At 59.3% G+C, this 15618-nt stretch overlaps 2 protein-coding genes across 7 annotated transcripts in view; one reads left to right on the top strand and one right to left on the bottom strand.

Annotated features, from left to right (window-relative positions):
* Window positions 1-944: 944 nt before the first annotated feature.
* SLC2A4RG (SLC2A4 regulator) lies at window positions 945-7085 on the top strand. The gene is given in 9 exon segments (XM_075438646.1): window positions 945-1114; window positions 3145-3266; window positions 3693-3802; window positions 3889-4133; window positions 4814-4914; window positions 5023-5086; window positions 5088-5288; window positions 5422-5498; window positions 6373-7085. Coding segments are annotated over 9 exon segments (1161 nt in total). The 5' UTR covers window positions 945-985; the 3' UTR covers window positions 6485-7085.
* Window positions 7086-13058: 5973 nt separating this feature from the next.
* The window catches only part of ZBTB46 (zinc finger and BTB domain containing 46), a 55281-nt gene continuing 52721 nt past the window's right edge, over window positions 13059-15618 (bottom strand). For all 6 annotated transcript variants that reach the window (XM_075438743.1, XM_075438745.1, XM_075438742.1 and 3 more), the window contains one exon: window positions 13059-13492. In XM_075438743.1, coding sequence (XP_075294858.1) covers window positions 13106-13492 — 387 coding nt within the window. In that variant the 3' untranslated portion in view covers window positions 13059-13105. The remainder of the gene's footprint in view (window positions 13493-15618) is intronic.

Genomic DNA, 15618 nt, shown 5'->3' with positions numbered 1-15618 from the left:
TCCCCCGAACCCCCCGCACCGCTGTACCCCCGCATGCTGGGCACCCCCCGAACCCCGGGTACCCCCCGCACCCCGGACACCCCCCCGCACCCCGCACCCATCCCCGCTCTCGGCACCGTCCCCCCCGTGACGGCCGGGACCGCCGCGACCCGCCGGGGTTGGGGTCCCCTCTTCCGCCGGGGACCGCTCTCCCACCCCAAAATCCCCCCCCCCTCAGGACGCTGCGGCTTTCGGGGAGCCCTGTAGCCAGCGGGTGACCCCCCACAACTCCCAGCGGGTCTAAAACTTCGGGGGGGACCCCCGTGACTTTTGGGGGGGGCGTAACTTCGTCGGGAGCCGCGCAGCTTCTGGGGAACCCCAACAATTTAGGGGGACCCCTCTAATTAGGGGGGGCACAACTTTTTTTTGGGGGGGGGACACCCCCACGGGGTGCGACGCTCCGAGCTCCGCCCCTGTGACTTCGCGGGGGGCCGCGGGAGGAAGGCCCCCCCCCCCTATTTCGGGCAGGACCCCGAATTGCCCCCCCCAAGTGACGAAATCAGAACTTTTTGGGGAGACCCCGCGACTTTCGGGGAGCCCCCCCCGGCCTCTGGCAGGAGGGCGCGGGGAGCCTGTGGCAGACCCGAGACTCCCAGGGGGGTGCGGGTGAGGGGGTGCGGGGGGGGAGGGGCGGTTGGTTTTTGGGGGGCCCCGGGCGGCGGGAGGGCGGGGCCGGCGAAGATGGCCGCTGCCGGCGGGGGCGTGCCTCGGAGGGGCGGGGCGCGGGAGGGGGCGTGTCCCGGGTGGGCGTGTCGCCTTCAAGTGGCAGCGCGTCGGAACCAATAGCAAGCGAGGAAAGAGGCGGGCGAGTTCCAACCCGAAAGAACCGACCAATAGAAATGGGTGAGGGGGGCGTGGCCTTGGCCGGCGCCGCGACACCGGGAGCGCGCTCCCCCGCCGGGCCCGGCCCGCGGCCGCCGCCGCCGCCGCCGGTTTCTTTCCCCTCATGGAACCCCCTCGCCCTCCCACCGTTCTCCTCCCCGCCGCCCGCCGCCGCCGCCGCGATCCTCCTCCTCCTCCTCCTCCTCCTCTTCCTCCTCCCCAACCCGGCGGCGGCGGCGGTGCCGCCCCGAAGGTACCGGGGGCGGCGGCGACCGGGGAAGGGGAGGCGGGGAGGGGGGAGAAGCCGGGGTGGGGGGGGGTGGGGGGGGCGGTGACAGCTGACAGCGGCCCGCCCGAAACTTTCCCCGCCGAGAAAATGGCGCCGAGCGGGGACAAACTTCGGGGGGGGGGGGGGTGGCGGCGGGGCGCGGGGGGGGGGGGGCCCCCCCCCCCCCGCGCCAGCCGCCACCCCCCCCCTTTGGTGGGATCGGTTCCCGTCCCCCCCCCCCCGAGGAGCGGGATCCAGGGTGGAGCGCAACCCCGGGGGGGTGGGATCCGGAGCGGGATCCATCCCGCCTGGATCCCCGGGGGGGGCCGGGGGGGGGTGATCCTGCGGGGATCCACTCACGGGGGGGGGGGGGGGGAGGGGTCTGTCCTCAAAAAAAGCGGGATCCGCTGCGTGCCGGTCGCTCGCTTGGGAGCAGCTCGGCTCCCCAGAGCGCTGGGAGTGGCTGGATCCCAGCTGGATCCCAGCTGGATCCCGGCAGGATCCCAACCCGGCTTCAGGGGGATCCACTCGGGATCTCCCCGGGGAGGGATCCGCTCCGTGCTGGTCGCTTGCTTGGGAGCAGCTCGGCTCCCTGAAGAGCTGGGAGTGAGGAGGATCCCAGCTGGATCCCGGGTGGATCCCAGCTGGATCCCAACCCCTGATCCAGCTTAGGTTTCGCTTGGGAGAGGGATCTGCTGGCTCCCGGCACCCCCCGTGGAGCTGCCGGCAGGGATCCCAGCAGGTTCCCAACCCGGCTTCGGGGGGATCCGCTCGGGATCTTCCCCAGGGAGGGATCCACTCCATGCTGGTCGCTCGCTTGGGAGCAGCTCGGCTCCCCGAAGCGCTGGGAGCGGGGAGGATCCCAGTCAGATACCAGGTGGATCCCAGTGGGATCCCAGGTGGATCCCGGCTGTGTCCCAAGCCCTGGTCCAGCTTAGGTTTGGCTTGGGAGAGGGATCTGCCAGCTCCGGGCACCCCCCTGCAGAGCTGCTGTCGGGGATCCCGGCAGGATCCCAACCCAGCTTCGCGTTATCTGCTCAGGATCTTCCCTGGGGAGGGATCCGCTCCGTGCTGGGAGGGCAGCGATCTCTCGCAGCAGCCCGTGGAGCTCCTGGGGGGGTCCCTGCCGCGGCCCAGCCCTTTGGGAGCTTCCAGGGATCTGCCTGGGGAGGGATCCGCTGGGTGGATGCTCGGTCCCTGCCTTGGCAAGGGAGATCCCCGCTGGATCTGAGCCCTGGGCCGTCTGCCGTGCGGGAGGGATCCACTCGATCACCAGACCTGGGTCAGATCCCCCAGGAAGGGCTGCTCCCTGCTTCTCGGGGGGTCCCCGCAGGGCCCCAGTCCTTGGGGGGAGATCACCTGGGACCTGTCTGGAGCGGGATCCGCTCAGCCTGCTCCTGCCAGATCCCGACTGATCTGCTCCAAGCGGGATCCGCTCTGGGTGCTGCCGCTTCGGAGCCACCCTGTGGAAAGGTGTCAGGTCTTCTGTGGAGGTCCTGGTTGGATCCCTGCTGGGATCCGCTTGGGATCCACCCCAGAGGGACCCAACAAGCTGGCCTGGAGGTGCCGATCCAGCTCCCCTGACCCACCGAGCTCGGCGAGGGGGGGATCCCCGCGGGGATCTACTGCTCAGGGGGTCCCTGCAGTGCCCCAGCCCGGGGTGGAGATCACCCGGAATCTGTCTGGAGTGGGATCCGCTCAGCCTGCTCCCTGCTCAGCAACGGATCCCTGCCAGATCCCAGCTGATCTGCTCCAAGCAGGATCCGCTCTGGGTGCTGCCTCCTCGGAGCCGCCCTGCGGAGAGGTGTCAGGTCTTCTGCAGAGATCCCAGTTGGATCCCAGCTGTGACCTACTGGGATCCACTCAGGATCCACCCCATAGGGACCCAGCCAGCCGGCCCGGAGGCGCCGATCCAGCTCCCCTGACCCACCGAGCTTGGCGACGGGGGGTTCCCCCGGGGATCCACTGCGCCGGGGATCCCCCCAGCGATCCGACGATCCCCGTCTCTCCCGCAGGCTCCCTTTCCCTGCCTCGGGGAGCCGGTGCCGCGCCGGGAAGCGACGCTGCGGGCGCTGGACGCCGGGCTGGAGCGGTGCCTGGCGCTGCATTCGGCGCACATCCCCGTGCCCCGGCACAGGTAGGACGGTGGCTGCCACGCTGCCGAAATCACCGCGTGGAAACCGGCATTTCTGGGTCTTTTTTTTTTAACACCGGCTGCAAGAGGACTTTGGCCGCGCGGCCGCGACGCCGGGGGCTCCGGCTGTGACCGGCTGGCCCGTGTCCAGCAGCACCCAGGGCTCTGCCCGGCCGTGGCCTCGCTGGGTGATGAAGCAAGGTGCAACCCGGCGGGGTTTGCAGGCTGGGTGCTGCAGGGGACGGGGCACCCATGGGTGATACCCCCGTGCCACCCCACCGCAAGCCACCCATGGGGTGGGTGCAGCCCTGACCGCTGTGGGGTCCCGGTGCCTTGGTGGGTGATGGAGCAGGGGTGAAGGGTCCTGCGGGGGGATGGACGGACACACGGACTCGTCACCGAACCCCCCCGCTGTGCTCTCGCTGGCAGGAAGCTCTCGGGCAAGGCGGGCATCGACGAGGTGATGGCGGCCACGGTGCTCACCAGCCTCTCCACCAGCCCGCTGGTGCTCGGTCACCCTCCGGCCACCCCCGGCCCAGGTAGGAGCGTGCTCCCGTGCCCCCCATCCCTGGGCACGTGTCCCACGGCAGGACCTGACCTTCCTCCTCCTCTTCCTCCTCGCCAGAGCCCGGCGGTGAGGTCTGGAAGGAGGCGCCTGCCATGTCCTCCAGCTGCAGCAGCAGCAGCAACACCAGCGGGGACTGGAGCTGGGACCCCCCCAGCGACCGCTCCACCCCCTCCACCCCGTCACCCCCGCTCTACAGCCACGTCCCCAGCACCTTCCTGCCCGCCCCGCTGCCGGACGAGGGCCCCGACGAGCCCGACGGCACCCACTTCGTCTTCGGAGAGCCCATCCCGCGGAAGAGGAAGGTGGGATGGGGTTTGGGAAGAGGATGGGGCTGAGGATGGGGTTGGGGTTGAGGATGGGGTTGGGGTTGGGGATGACGTTGGGGATGATGGTGGGGATGGGGATACCATTGGGGATGGCAGTGGGGTTGGAGATGAGGTTGGGGCTGAGGATGGGGTTGGGGTTGGGGATAGTGAGGACGGGGATGAAGAGGAGGGTGAGGTTAGGGGTGGGGATGAGTTAGGGATGACAGTGAGGATGACAGTGGGGATGGGGATACCCTTGGGGATGGCAGTGGGGTTGGAGATGAGCTTGGGGCTGAGGATGAGGTTGGGGATGGGGATAGTGAGGACGGGGATGAAGAAGAAGATGAGTTTAAGGATGGGGATGATGGTGGGGATGATGTTGGGGATGGGGATACCATTGGGATTGGCAGTGGGGTTGGAGATGTGGTTGGGGCTGAGGACGGGGATAGCGAGGATGGGGATGAAGAGGAGGGTGAGATTAGGGATGGGGGTGATGGTGGGGATGAGTTAGGGATGACAATGAGGATGACAGTGGGGATGGGGATACCCTTGGGGATGGCAGTGGGGCTGGAGATGAGGTTGGGGATGGGGGTGGATGGGGATGACGATGGGGATGGGGATGATGACGGGGACGATGCTGGGGCCGGGGCTGCCAGCCTGACGCCTCTCTCCAGCAGAACTCCACCAAGGTGATGTTCAAGTGCTTGTGGAAGAGCTGTGGCAAAGTCCTCAGCAGCTCCTCAGGGATGCAGAAGCACATCCGAACCATGCACCTTGGGTAAGCGCATGGGGTCCCCCGGGACCCCCCAGACCCCTCCGGTGCCCGCCGTGGGGTCCTGCCGTGGGTGGGCAGAGCCGCCGCAGCCGGCCCCTGCTCTCCCCGCAGCCGCAAAGCCGACCTCGAGCAGAGCGACGGCGAGGAGGACTTCTACTACACGGAGCTGGACGTTGGACGTGGACTCGCTGACGGACGGGCTCTCCAGCCTGACGCCCGTCTCGCCCACCTCCTCGGTGCCACCCGCCTCCCCGGCCCCCGAGGCGCAGGGTCCGGCGCCGCCGCCGCTGCCGAGCCCTGACCCGGCGCTGGCCTCCCCCCGCAGCCCCCCGGCCCCCTCCGGCCTCTGCCACGTCCACACCGACCACGCGTACCAGGTGAGCGGGGATGGGACGCGGAGGGGCTGCCGCCACGCTCACCGCGTCACCGCCACCCTCCCGCCCACCCAGCCGCTCGGTGCCGGCGTCGCAGCCGCGCCCTGACGCGGAGCCGCGGGTCCTCTCTCGGCAGGGCTGCCCGCTCCCGCCGTGGCCCCCGGTGCCCCCCGCCGCGCCCGTCCTGCCGCCCAAGCCGCCCGCCGTCCCCAGGTGAGCCCTCGCCGCCCGCGTCCGGCCCCTCCTGTCCGATGGGGTTCAACAAGGGCAAGGGCAGGGTCCTGCGCCTGGGGAGGAACAACCCCAGGCACAGTACAGGCTGGGGCGGACCTGCTGGAGAGCAGCTCTGCGGAGAGGGACTGGGAGTGCTGGGGGACGACAGGGTGACCATGAGCCAGCAGCGTGCCCTGGGTGCCCAGAAGGGCAGTGGGATCCTGGGGTGCATGAGGAGGAGTGTGGGCAGCAGGGCGAGGGAGGTTCTCCTCCCCCTCTGCTCTGCCCTGGGGAGGCCCCATCTGCAGTGCTGTGTCCAGTGCTGGGCTCCCCAGTTCAAGAAAGATGAGGAGCTACTGGAGAGAGTCCAGCGGAGGGCTACGAGGATGAGGAGGGGACTGGAGCATCTCTGCTACGAGGAGAGCTGAGGGAGCTGGGCTTGTTCAGCCTGGAGAAGAGAAGGCTGAGAGGGGACCTTAGAAATGCCTCTAAATATCTGCAGGGTGGGGGTCAGGAGGACGGGGCAGACTCTTTCCGTGGTGCCCAGTGACAGGACAAGGGGCAACGGGCACAAACTGAAGCAGAGGAAGCTCCAGCTGAACCCGAGGAAGAACTTCTTCCCTCTGAGGGTGCCGGAGCCCTGGCCCAGGCTGCCCAGGGAGGCTGTGGAGTCTCCTTCTCTGGAGATATTCCAGCCCCGCCTGGCCGCGGTGCTGTGCAGCCTGCTCTGGGTGACCCTGCTTGGGCAGGGGGTTGGCATGGGTGACCCACAGAGGGCCCTTCCATCTCCTCCCATGCTGGGATTCTGTGTGTGTCCCCCCCCGCCGTGACATGACGCGATGTGACGTGCCGTGTTGTGTCCCCTCTGCCGCAGGAGGCCGCGGGGGGAGGCCAAGAAGTGCCGCAAGGTCTACGGGATGGAGAACCGGGAGATGTGGTGCACGGCGTGCCGGTGGAAGAAGGCCTGCCAGCGCTTCCTCGACTGACGCCGGCGACGCCGCTCTCCCTCCTTCTTGCACATTTTGCACTCGAGGTGCCTTCGCGCCCCCCCACCCCTCCACCCCGGGGCCCCCCCGGACTCAGGGAACGGCCCCCCGAAAGCTTTATGCACACAGCCCCCACCCCCCGCCACGGAGCTCATGTCCCCCCCTTTTTTTCTTTTTCCTTTGAAAATAAGCTAAATCCGTGCCCCCCACCCCTTGCCTGCCCCCACGGCGGGGGTTGCTCCTGGGGACCCCCCCAGGGCCAGGGGCTGCTCCTGGAGACCCCCCCGGGGTTCCCACAAGCTGTGCCTGCGGCCGGCGGGGTTCGGCGGAGGGGGTGTCCGTTCCCTATCCCCCCCCCCCCAGCTCCCGGGGACCCCCCAGTGCCCAGGGCAGAGGTGGGCGCCTGCCCCCCCCACCCCCCCGGGGTTTTTTACTCTTTGTCTCGTCGTTTCTCGCCCGTTTCGGTGTCGGGGAGCAGCGGCTCCCGCCGGGCGATGCCCGGGAAGTGCCTGCAGGAACGCGCCCATTTGCACTAAGCCAAACTGCACAAAGAGGTCTCTTCTTTTTGGTTTTATTCCTTTTTACCCGCCCCCCCCCCCCCCCCCCCCCCCCTTCGTGTGTTTTTATTTTTTAAATAAATATATGAAAATTCGTATTTTTAAATACTCCCTTCCCGGGGCACAGGAGCGCACTGGCAGCGGGATGCCTCCAGCCCCGGGGGGGTTTTAAGGGCCTTTATTTCCTCCCCCTCAAACCCCGTGTCCCCCCCTTAAACCCATTCCCCCCCCACAGACCCTTTCTCCCCATTGCTCGGGCTGGGTCCGGCTGCCCCCTCCCCACACAGGGACCTGGGGGGGGTGTGTGTGACACCCCTGCCCGGCCTCACACCAGGGACCCCCCCATTGCAGGGACCCCCCTTCGCAGGGGGGCCGAGCGCCTTGGCCCTGTGGGCTCGGCCAGGCTGGGCCCCGCTTCTCCCCAAGGGGGATTTGATGTGTCGGATCCAGAAGAAAAAAAAGAAAAATAAATATTTGGATTCTTTTTTTTCTTCTTTTCTAATTGTTGCTGTTCTGTCCGTGCGCTGCGGGGTGCAGCCCCCGACCCCGCAGCCCCCCGGGAGCCGCACAGACGGGGGCGAATTCCATCGTGAGCAAGGCCGTAAAGGTGAAGAAGTCCTGGGTCTGGGGGGGGGGGGGGGAGCCCCAGGTGCCCACTGGGGAGGGGTGTGGGAATGGGGGGGGCAGCTTCACCCCCACCTGGGGCTCGAGGGGTGATTTTGGAGAGCCGGGACGTCGCAGGGCTGCAGTTGGGGGGTGCCCACAGCCCCTGAATGGCTCCCTCTGACCATGGGATCCCCGAGATGGAGGAGAAAAAAAATATATACAATAATAATTATAATTATAAATAAATTATTAATATATATTATATATATTTACAAATATATATTATATATATTTTAAAAAAAACAAAACCAAGACAAAAACCATAGCAGCAATTTCCCAATTTATTGAAACTGATTGATTTTTGCAAGTATGTCTACGCTAAATCCCATCACGACGTAACTCGGACCCCGAGGCAGGCCGGCGGCGCGCCCGGGCGGGCGAGAGACCGGGAGAGCGACTAGAAAATAAGGTCCTATTTACCTGCACGACATTTACAGGAAATCAGTACAACACAGCCATCTTTCTCCCACTGACTTATGGTTACTAAAATCTCCTCGACCTCCCCAAAATATTAAAACACATCTTCAATACAAACACAGGTTTATAACAATTAATATAAAGTCAGTATAATATAGAATATTCCCAGGAAAAAAAAAAATAGTCAACAATCTTCAAACGCTGTCCTTACTTTAGCTTTATTTTTGTAGACAGGTTTAAAGCACGTTGAAAAATAAATATAGATATGAAAGCATACACACAGCACTCTTACTATGTGGAACTAAAAAAAAAAGGCAGAAATTCCCAACACAATATAGAATCTGAAAAATAAACAGAACCATGAAGTATGGCTTTCTTCGGAGTTGCACATGTCACAGAATGAGCTAAAATCAGATTCATCTTCCATAATATTGCAAAAAATTCCAGTTTTTGCACTAGTTTTCATGGAGTTTCTTTCGCAAGGGGCGACGCGCAGAGCAGGGGGTCCCGTGGGGGCAGGAACCCCCCAGCCCCTCCAGGCCAGCCGTCCCCGAGGTCACCCAGCCCCACGGCAACGCCGCGTTCCCTTGGGAAGAGCGGAGCAGTTCAAGGCGTGAGGCGAGAGACGAACCGGCACGGGACCCAGACCCCGCTCCGCTTCACACGGAAAATACTCATTTTGGAGTCCAAACCGCTGATTTTTAATGAAAAAAAGGGAAGAGCAGTCACACTGCGAACCCGCGTGAGACCCAGCCCCTCTCGCCTCCCCCCCCAAGTCACTCTCCAGCCACGAGGCTTTAGGGTGACCTTAAAACACACAAAAAACTGGGGGATTTATGCTTTTTAAATGAAATTTTTGGAAACCGCCAGCGGACAGGCGGCCACGCAAGCGCCTCGCTGGCCGTCACCGTCCGGGCTATTCCCCAAGCGCAGCCCCAGCGCGGGGACCCGCCTCGCCCACAGCTCGGATCTGGAGGCAAGGGCAGGACGAGGCCATCGCGCGAGGCGGTCGCAAAGCACGGCCTGAAACGCTCTTTAAAACTCCTGGCACACTTTCGGATTTAAAAACAAAAAACTGAGGGCAATGAAGAAATTCAGGGAGTGACATTCACAAGTGCGTAGGGATGCTTAAAAAAAAATGATCGCAAGTTACTGGGACCAAGTGTATCAATTTTTTACCCATAAGGGAGTTTTGTTTTTTCAAATTAAATCTGTATATATATATATATATACACACACACATATATATATTTAGAAAAAATTAAAAAAAGGGAACCTCAGTGAAGTATAGAAAGCCCTGAAGGGAAATACAAAGACGAGATGCTAGAGGGGACTCGCGCTCGCATTGGCCAGCACAGGCAGAATTCTCGGGGTCTTGCTGAACCCCCGACGAGCAGACGTTTGCATAGGCAGTAGATCCGAGGGGGCCCGAGAGGCCCGGGCGCACGGAGCAGCCGATGAAGTTTTATAAAGTTTCAGCATTACAAAAAGCCCGAATTCCCTTTTTTGAACCCAAGCCTCACCCAGCGCCCGCTGGAGCATGGAAGTTCACAGCCCAGTTCCCGCGTTCCCGAATCCGCGCCCCTCCATCGGAACAAAGCACTTCCAATGTACGTCAGGCGTTAGAGGGATTTTATTGGGCAGATATACTGTAGGTTAGTAGTATAGAAGCACGTGCTAGATTATAACGGTAACGTTGTAAAAGTCAGCTTCTAGGTGGATTTTCCATTTTTCTCTCCTTTTTTTTTTTGATTTATTTTTTTGCATCTTCGGCTCAAAGAGCTTCAGAGTGTCACTGCTAGGAAACACTGCTGAAAGCCACCGGCCTTCTGCCCACCCTTAAAAAAAAGGAAAGAAAGGAAAAAGGAAAGAAAGGAAAAAGAAAAGGGAAGAAAGGGGGGAAGAAAGGGGGGGAAGAAAGGGGGGAAGAAAGGGGGGGAAGAAAGGGGGGAAGAAAGGGGGGAAGAAAGGGGGGGGAAGGGGGGAAAAGGGGGGAAAAGGGGGGAAAAGGGGGGGAAAAGGGGGGAAAAGGGGGGAAAAGGGGGGAAAGGGGGAAAAGGGGGGAAAAGGGGGGAAAAGGGGGGAAAAGGGGGGAAAAGGAAAAAGAGAAGGAAAAAGAGAAGGAAAAAGGAAGGAAAGAAGGAAAAAAGAAGGAAAGAAGGAAAAAAGAAGGAAAAGAAGGAAAAGAAGGAAAAGAAGGAAAAGAAGGAAAAGAAGGAAAAGAAGGAAAAGAAGGAAAAGAAGGAAAAGAAGGAAAAGAAAGAAGGAAAAAGGGGAAAAAGGGGAAAAAGGGGGAAAAAAGGGGAAAAAGGGGAAAAAGGGGAAAAAGGGGAAAAAAGGGGAAAAAGGGGAAAAAGGAAACAGTATTGCCAAAGGAACTGCCAAGTAAAGCTAAGCACCTCGTAACTTCGACTGCAAAAACCACATTGCCCACGGGGAGGGCAGGGAGGAGCGAGGCAGAGGAGGACTCGGACCAACACCGCCCGCTCCTCCTCGGAAGGTGCGGCAGCGGATGCGCCGCCCGACACCGGAGCAGACGGCTGAGACGGAATGTCACAGAAACCGAGGGGTTTTGAACAGTTCGGGGCTTTAAATTCTTTTTTTAAATAGATTTTACATATAAAAAGCAAAGCTACAGATATCTTTTAAGTACTGTATGTATTTGTCTACACGTAACGGGTGAGGCTGCGAGTTCAGGACCTCAGACCCCCCCCACCCCCTCCATATTTACAGGATAAATGACAATAAATACAGAGCCCGCGCCCCGAGAGGCGAAAGTCAGGGAGACGAACCAGCGACCGCGCTCTGGGCCCCCCCCAGCCGCTACGGCTGCCGGCGAAGCAGCGCACATGGGCCCCGTCGTAACACCCGGGGTCTGCTCACGTCTCTTTCAATACGGTCGGAGGGCTTTACCGGAAGCTAAAATGCAAAATTACATTTTTACAGTTTAATAAAAATCTTTCCGCGTGACCCTACTGCTCGGGAAGCATCTGGAGCAGAGGGTTCTCCGCTCTCGCCGGCTAAAAGCAACCAGCCCCACGGAACTCGGCAGTCCCACAGAAGGTTTTGGGGAAGACCCGTGTTGCCAAGCCGCTGCTGTGCGCTAGGACCGACAGCCCGGGAGCTGCCCGGGGCTCCCGGCGAAGCCGACCGTCGGCGCGAACCGGTGGGACGCACGCGGAGAAGGCGGCGAACGCTCGCAAGGGCCTGAAGAGCAGAGAAAGGAATCGAACGCTGGAAACCCAGCACATGACTGATACCGGGGGATGAACGGAGAACCAGCTACTGCGGGTGCCGGGACGAAGGCTCCCACCACGCTCCACCAAACCCTGGCACCCAGTGGCTTAAATCCTGCCAGATTATTTGCTTTACCGGGGTTTACTGTACAACACGCTTTTTACTTCGTGCGCTGGGTGGAACCACGCTTTCCGCTCAGGACCAGCGCAGCCGCACGAGCGCTCGCCGTCCCGCAGGGCTCGCCTGTCCCGCCACGGAGAATAGCACCTTGAGTCATTTGGCTTCCTGCTAACGGGGTGTCCTGTGGGGCAGGTCTCAAGGTACCAGCGCCACAGACAGCATGCAGAGTTGCTCCACAGCAAGGGAAGAGTGAGGTCTTCAGCTTTTTTTCTTTAAAGAAAGCACCAGAAGCAGGTGATGGGAAACAAGCTGCTTCTCATGAACAAGGCGCTGCCAACGCGCTTTGCTGTTGCTGTCACTTAGGCGTAGCTGGAAGAAGGCAACAGTGGCCGATATGAACACGGAGAATCCAACTGCCTGGAGCAGCCCCCCCAGAGTGTGCTGGGAGAGAAACCTGGCTCCTGTTTTAAAACTAAAAAAGGTTTATTCGAGAATTTACACGGAACCGGCGCAGCTGAAGCTGCAGGTTCTCCTCACGAATTCCGCAGGCGTTTTGCCGGCCGGTGAGGAACGACAACGTTCAGGTTGGCAAGGAAGAACCACGCACCCGGGGGAAATCCTGGCCCTGCCACAGTCTGCGGGGCGGGAGCAGCAAGATGTCCACCCAGCCGGGATCTCCTCACCGTGGCTTCTCGGGTTTCCCAGTTCATCGCGCACTTTGCCAAACGCCTCCTTTTTGCTACGATTTGCATATATTTATGAAAAAGGCAGCTGAGCAAAGGGAGGAAAGTGAAGATACCTGCGGAGAAGAACAACAGGTAGAGAGCGACCTGTGTCCTTCAGAGCACGGGGTGCTTCCGGAAGCACCAACGCGCGTTTCGGCGACCGCGGATAACCAAGGCTGGAAGACGGGACGTGGGTAAGACGCCGGTAGGTCCAAGAAACGTCACAACCTTTCCTTCTTTGACAGCGATTCTTTTGGAAGCTAAGAATCTAAGGAAAGAATTTGTAAGGCTGTCATCTGACTTGCCTTTTGATCTATTTGGCTCCGTAAAAAATAATAAAAACTCTCTTTAAATAACTTCGCACAAGGCCCGTATCACCCAGGGAAGCCCTCCAACACACGCATCGATTCGCTTTCACAACGTTAGCTTCTAATTCCACTGCTGCTGGGATTTTAGCACACAGACAACGTGTTAAAAAAGAAAAAAAATTGAAACAAACCACCAACCACCGAATAAAACCTGCTTCGGCCACAAACATCTCCCCGGCGTTCGGTTCGGGGCGGGTGCGAGGACTCATGCTTCCCCCAGCCTCCCCACGCGCCGGCGGGGACGCTCCCTCGCCTGCATGCAACCTGGCTGGCTCGGCCGGAGCGGCGGCCGCGTCGGGGCTGTTCCCCAAGGGCGCAGGGGGAAGGCGAAGGCGGTCGTGTCGCTGGAAGCGGCACTGCTAAGACAGCATCGGAGTGGAACAGAGAAGGACTTGTTTAGAAAACACAAGAGTTATTTTGCACACATGGACGACAACAAGGCTACTTAGTTTTTCCAACATACTCCTTCCTCCCCCACCCTCCCTACCCCTACAAACAACAGAGGAAACAAAAAAACAAACAAAAATATCCCTAAGAAATCCAGGTGAAATCCTTGTCGTTCTCCCCAGAGTTGTCCTGCTCCTGCGGAGAGTCGACATCTTTGTCGTCATCTAAAATCACATCATCCTGTGACATTCCCACGTCATCCTTCCACTTGATGTCGTCGTCGTCTCCCATCTCCTCGTCTCCTTCCACTTTGATGTCATCCGGGTCTTCCATGTACTGGCCCTCCCCGGGGTAGCACTCGTCCGGAGACCCCTCTCCCCCGTTGTGGTCCAGGTGACCGGCTATGCCGCGGCCGGAGCAATCGGCACAAACCCCGTGGCGGCGAGAGCCGTGCTTAATCCCCACGCTGGCCGCAGACATGAACACTCGGTTGCACACTTTGCAGACGTATTTTTTATCTTTGCTGTGGACCTGGAAAAGGAGAACGATCAGAAAAGTTAATGCCAACGGAGATGGACCAGAAGCGGCAGGGAAGGACACGCTGCCCCGTCCTTCTGCAGAGGCAAAGCCACCGCAGCCCACGACTGCAGCCTGAGATAGTCACGAGCTGTCATCGTCAACTCACACCCACCATGATTAATTCAACCCTGCCGTGGTCTCACACAATGGAAAAATCTTTTTCAAGACGGCCTTTTGATCACCACACTGGTAGTTTTGGGAGGAACTTTCAGCACTTCATTTTTTTTTCTCCCCTTTTCTTTTTGTTCTTCTAGGGTGCAATAGTTGCATTGCACCACCACCACGAGGAACATTGGAAAAAGGAAAAAAAAAACCCCACCAACCCCACGCACTGGTTCTCTGCAGCCCAGAGCAGAATGACCCATGACCAAACCAGCGTTAGCATCACCTCGGTTTAGCGATTTTTCTCCTGATCCCACCGCTGCCAAGAACCAAAGAGCAGGAGCACTGATAACACAGCCCGCTTCTCTGAAAAAATGCAGCCGAATGCGCTTCTAACCTTATTTCTGACTGCTTTGGTGGCTGAAAAATGGTTTGTCACCAACGTTTCTGCTCTGTAAGTCATGCTGCATTCTATGTCCGAGAACAACAGGCTTACAGAGCTATACAGAGTAAGTGGGAAGTGGGAAAATGCTCTGCAGGACACCAGAGATCACTTCCAGCTTCAAACTTTGCTACACAGTGAGCAAAACGCCATACTCTGAGCAGCACAGAAACACCTCATCAGAGCTGCAATCTGTCGCTGGCTCCTTCTGCCGCGCGCAGAAGGCAAGGAGCTTGCTCAGAACGCTCACCTGCTCCTCTCCCACGGGGAACGGCCACGCAGTGCTGCGAGAACTCCTGAATTCCACCACCAGGAGCCTCACTGGGTACTTTCATTTATATGTGTGTACATATATATATAAAAATATATGTAATACACATAGACATATTCATTTCATTTATATATAGAATAATTCAGTTGGAAGGGACCTACAACAATTGCCTAGTTCAACTGCCTGACTACTTCATGGCTGACCAATAAATATTATACATATATCTATTCACTTTTATATATATATTTTCTTTATTTTTTTTATATATTAATGCCACACCAAGCCAGCCCAGGAGCTCGCCTTGGCCGGTGCCCTATGGCCAGCACGGAGCAGCAGGACCCGCTCTGGGCAGCGGTGCGGAAGCAGAGCAGGACCCACCTTGCCCTTCCCCACTCAGTGGCCAGTGAGTCGGGGTCACCCTGAGCAAGCCCTTCCGTGCAGCCCGTCAGCTCTCAGAGCCTCTGGGCACGCATCGCCAGTGCCTAATCCTTTTCTTAAGCTCATTTATTCTTTCCATGCTCACAGCAGCCTGTAGGAGAGGTTGTGCTGGTTCAACATGCCTTGCGTGGCAGAGGTTTTTATTTTAAACCAGCTGTGCGGTGAGGCCAGTGCCCTGCTCCTGCCCGGGCACGGGATCTCCTGCTCTCGCAATCTGGTTCTCCGGAACCCCGTGCTCATCGCTCATCTGGAAAGCCCAGCCGAGCTAAAGGTATTTGGGAAGAGGACAAATTGACCCATCTTACCCCCTCGGCCCTCACTACCACAGGATGCTCGCTCAGGCTTTGTACCGCGCTGGTCCCAACCGCGTTCAAAGTCTGCAAGCGCTTCTGATGTGCTCCGGCTTCGGGTTCTCCTGGCTCTGAGCTAGTCCCCGCGACGCACTCTTCAACCGCATCACGCAGAGTCATTGTATTTTATTTTTTTTTAAGCTACAGGTAAGCTTTTTTAAAAAGCAGTGGGACAGGGCTGCTCAGAGCCATCTAAAAGGATCTGCAAGTATCGCTCATTTTTAACTGTTAGAAGGAGGATTTTCAGGCATCAAAAGCTGAATAGGATTACAGACGGTGCTCAAGGGTGCAGAATAAGGGCTCAGAGAGCCACACAAAAAAGAAATTATAAAACAGGTACTGAAACGATGCGCCATTGGAATATCTGTTACAAACTGATCACCTCCCTCCCTCTTTGCCAACAGTGACAGTTCAGGCAGCATATTCGGAATGAGCCGTACTACTGGATGCAGCTGAGCAGAAATTAACCCTATTT

Source organism: Opisthocomus hoazin, chromosome 18, assembly GCF_030867145.1.
Source record: "Opisthocomus hoazin isolate bOpiHoa1 chromosome 18, bOpiHoa1.hap1, whole genome shotgun sequence".
Classification (NCBI taxonomy): Eukaryota; Metazoa; Chordata; class Aves; order Opisthocomiformes; family Opisthocomidae; genus Opisthocomus; species Opisthocomus hoazin.
Note: the sequence above shows the minus strand (reverse complement) of the source record. Positions and strands in the feature narration are given on the sequence as shown.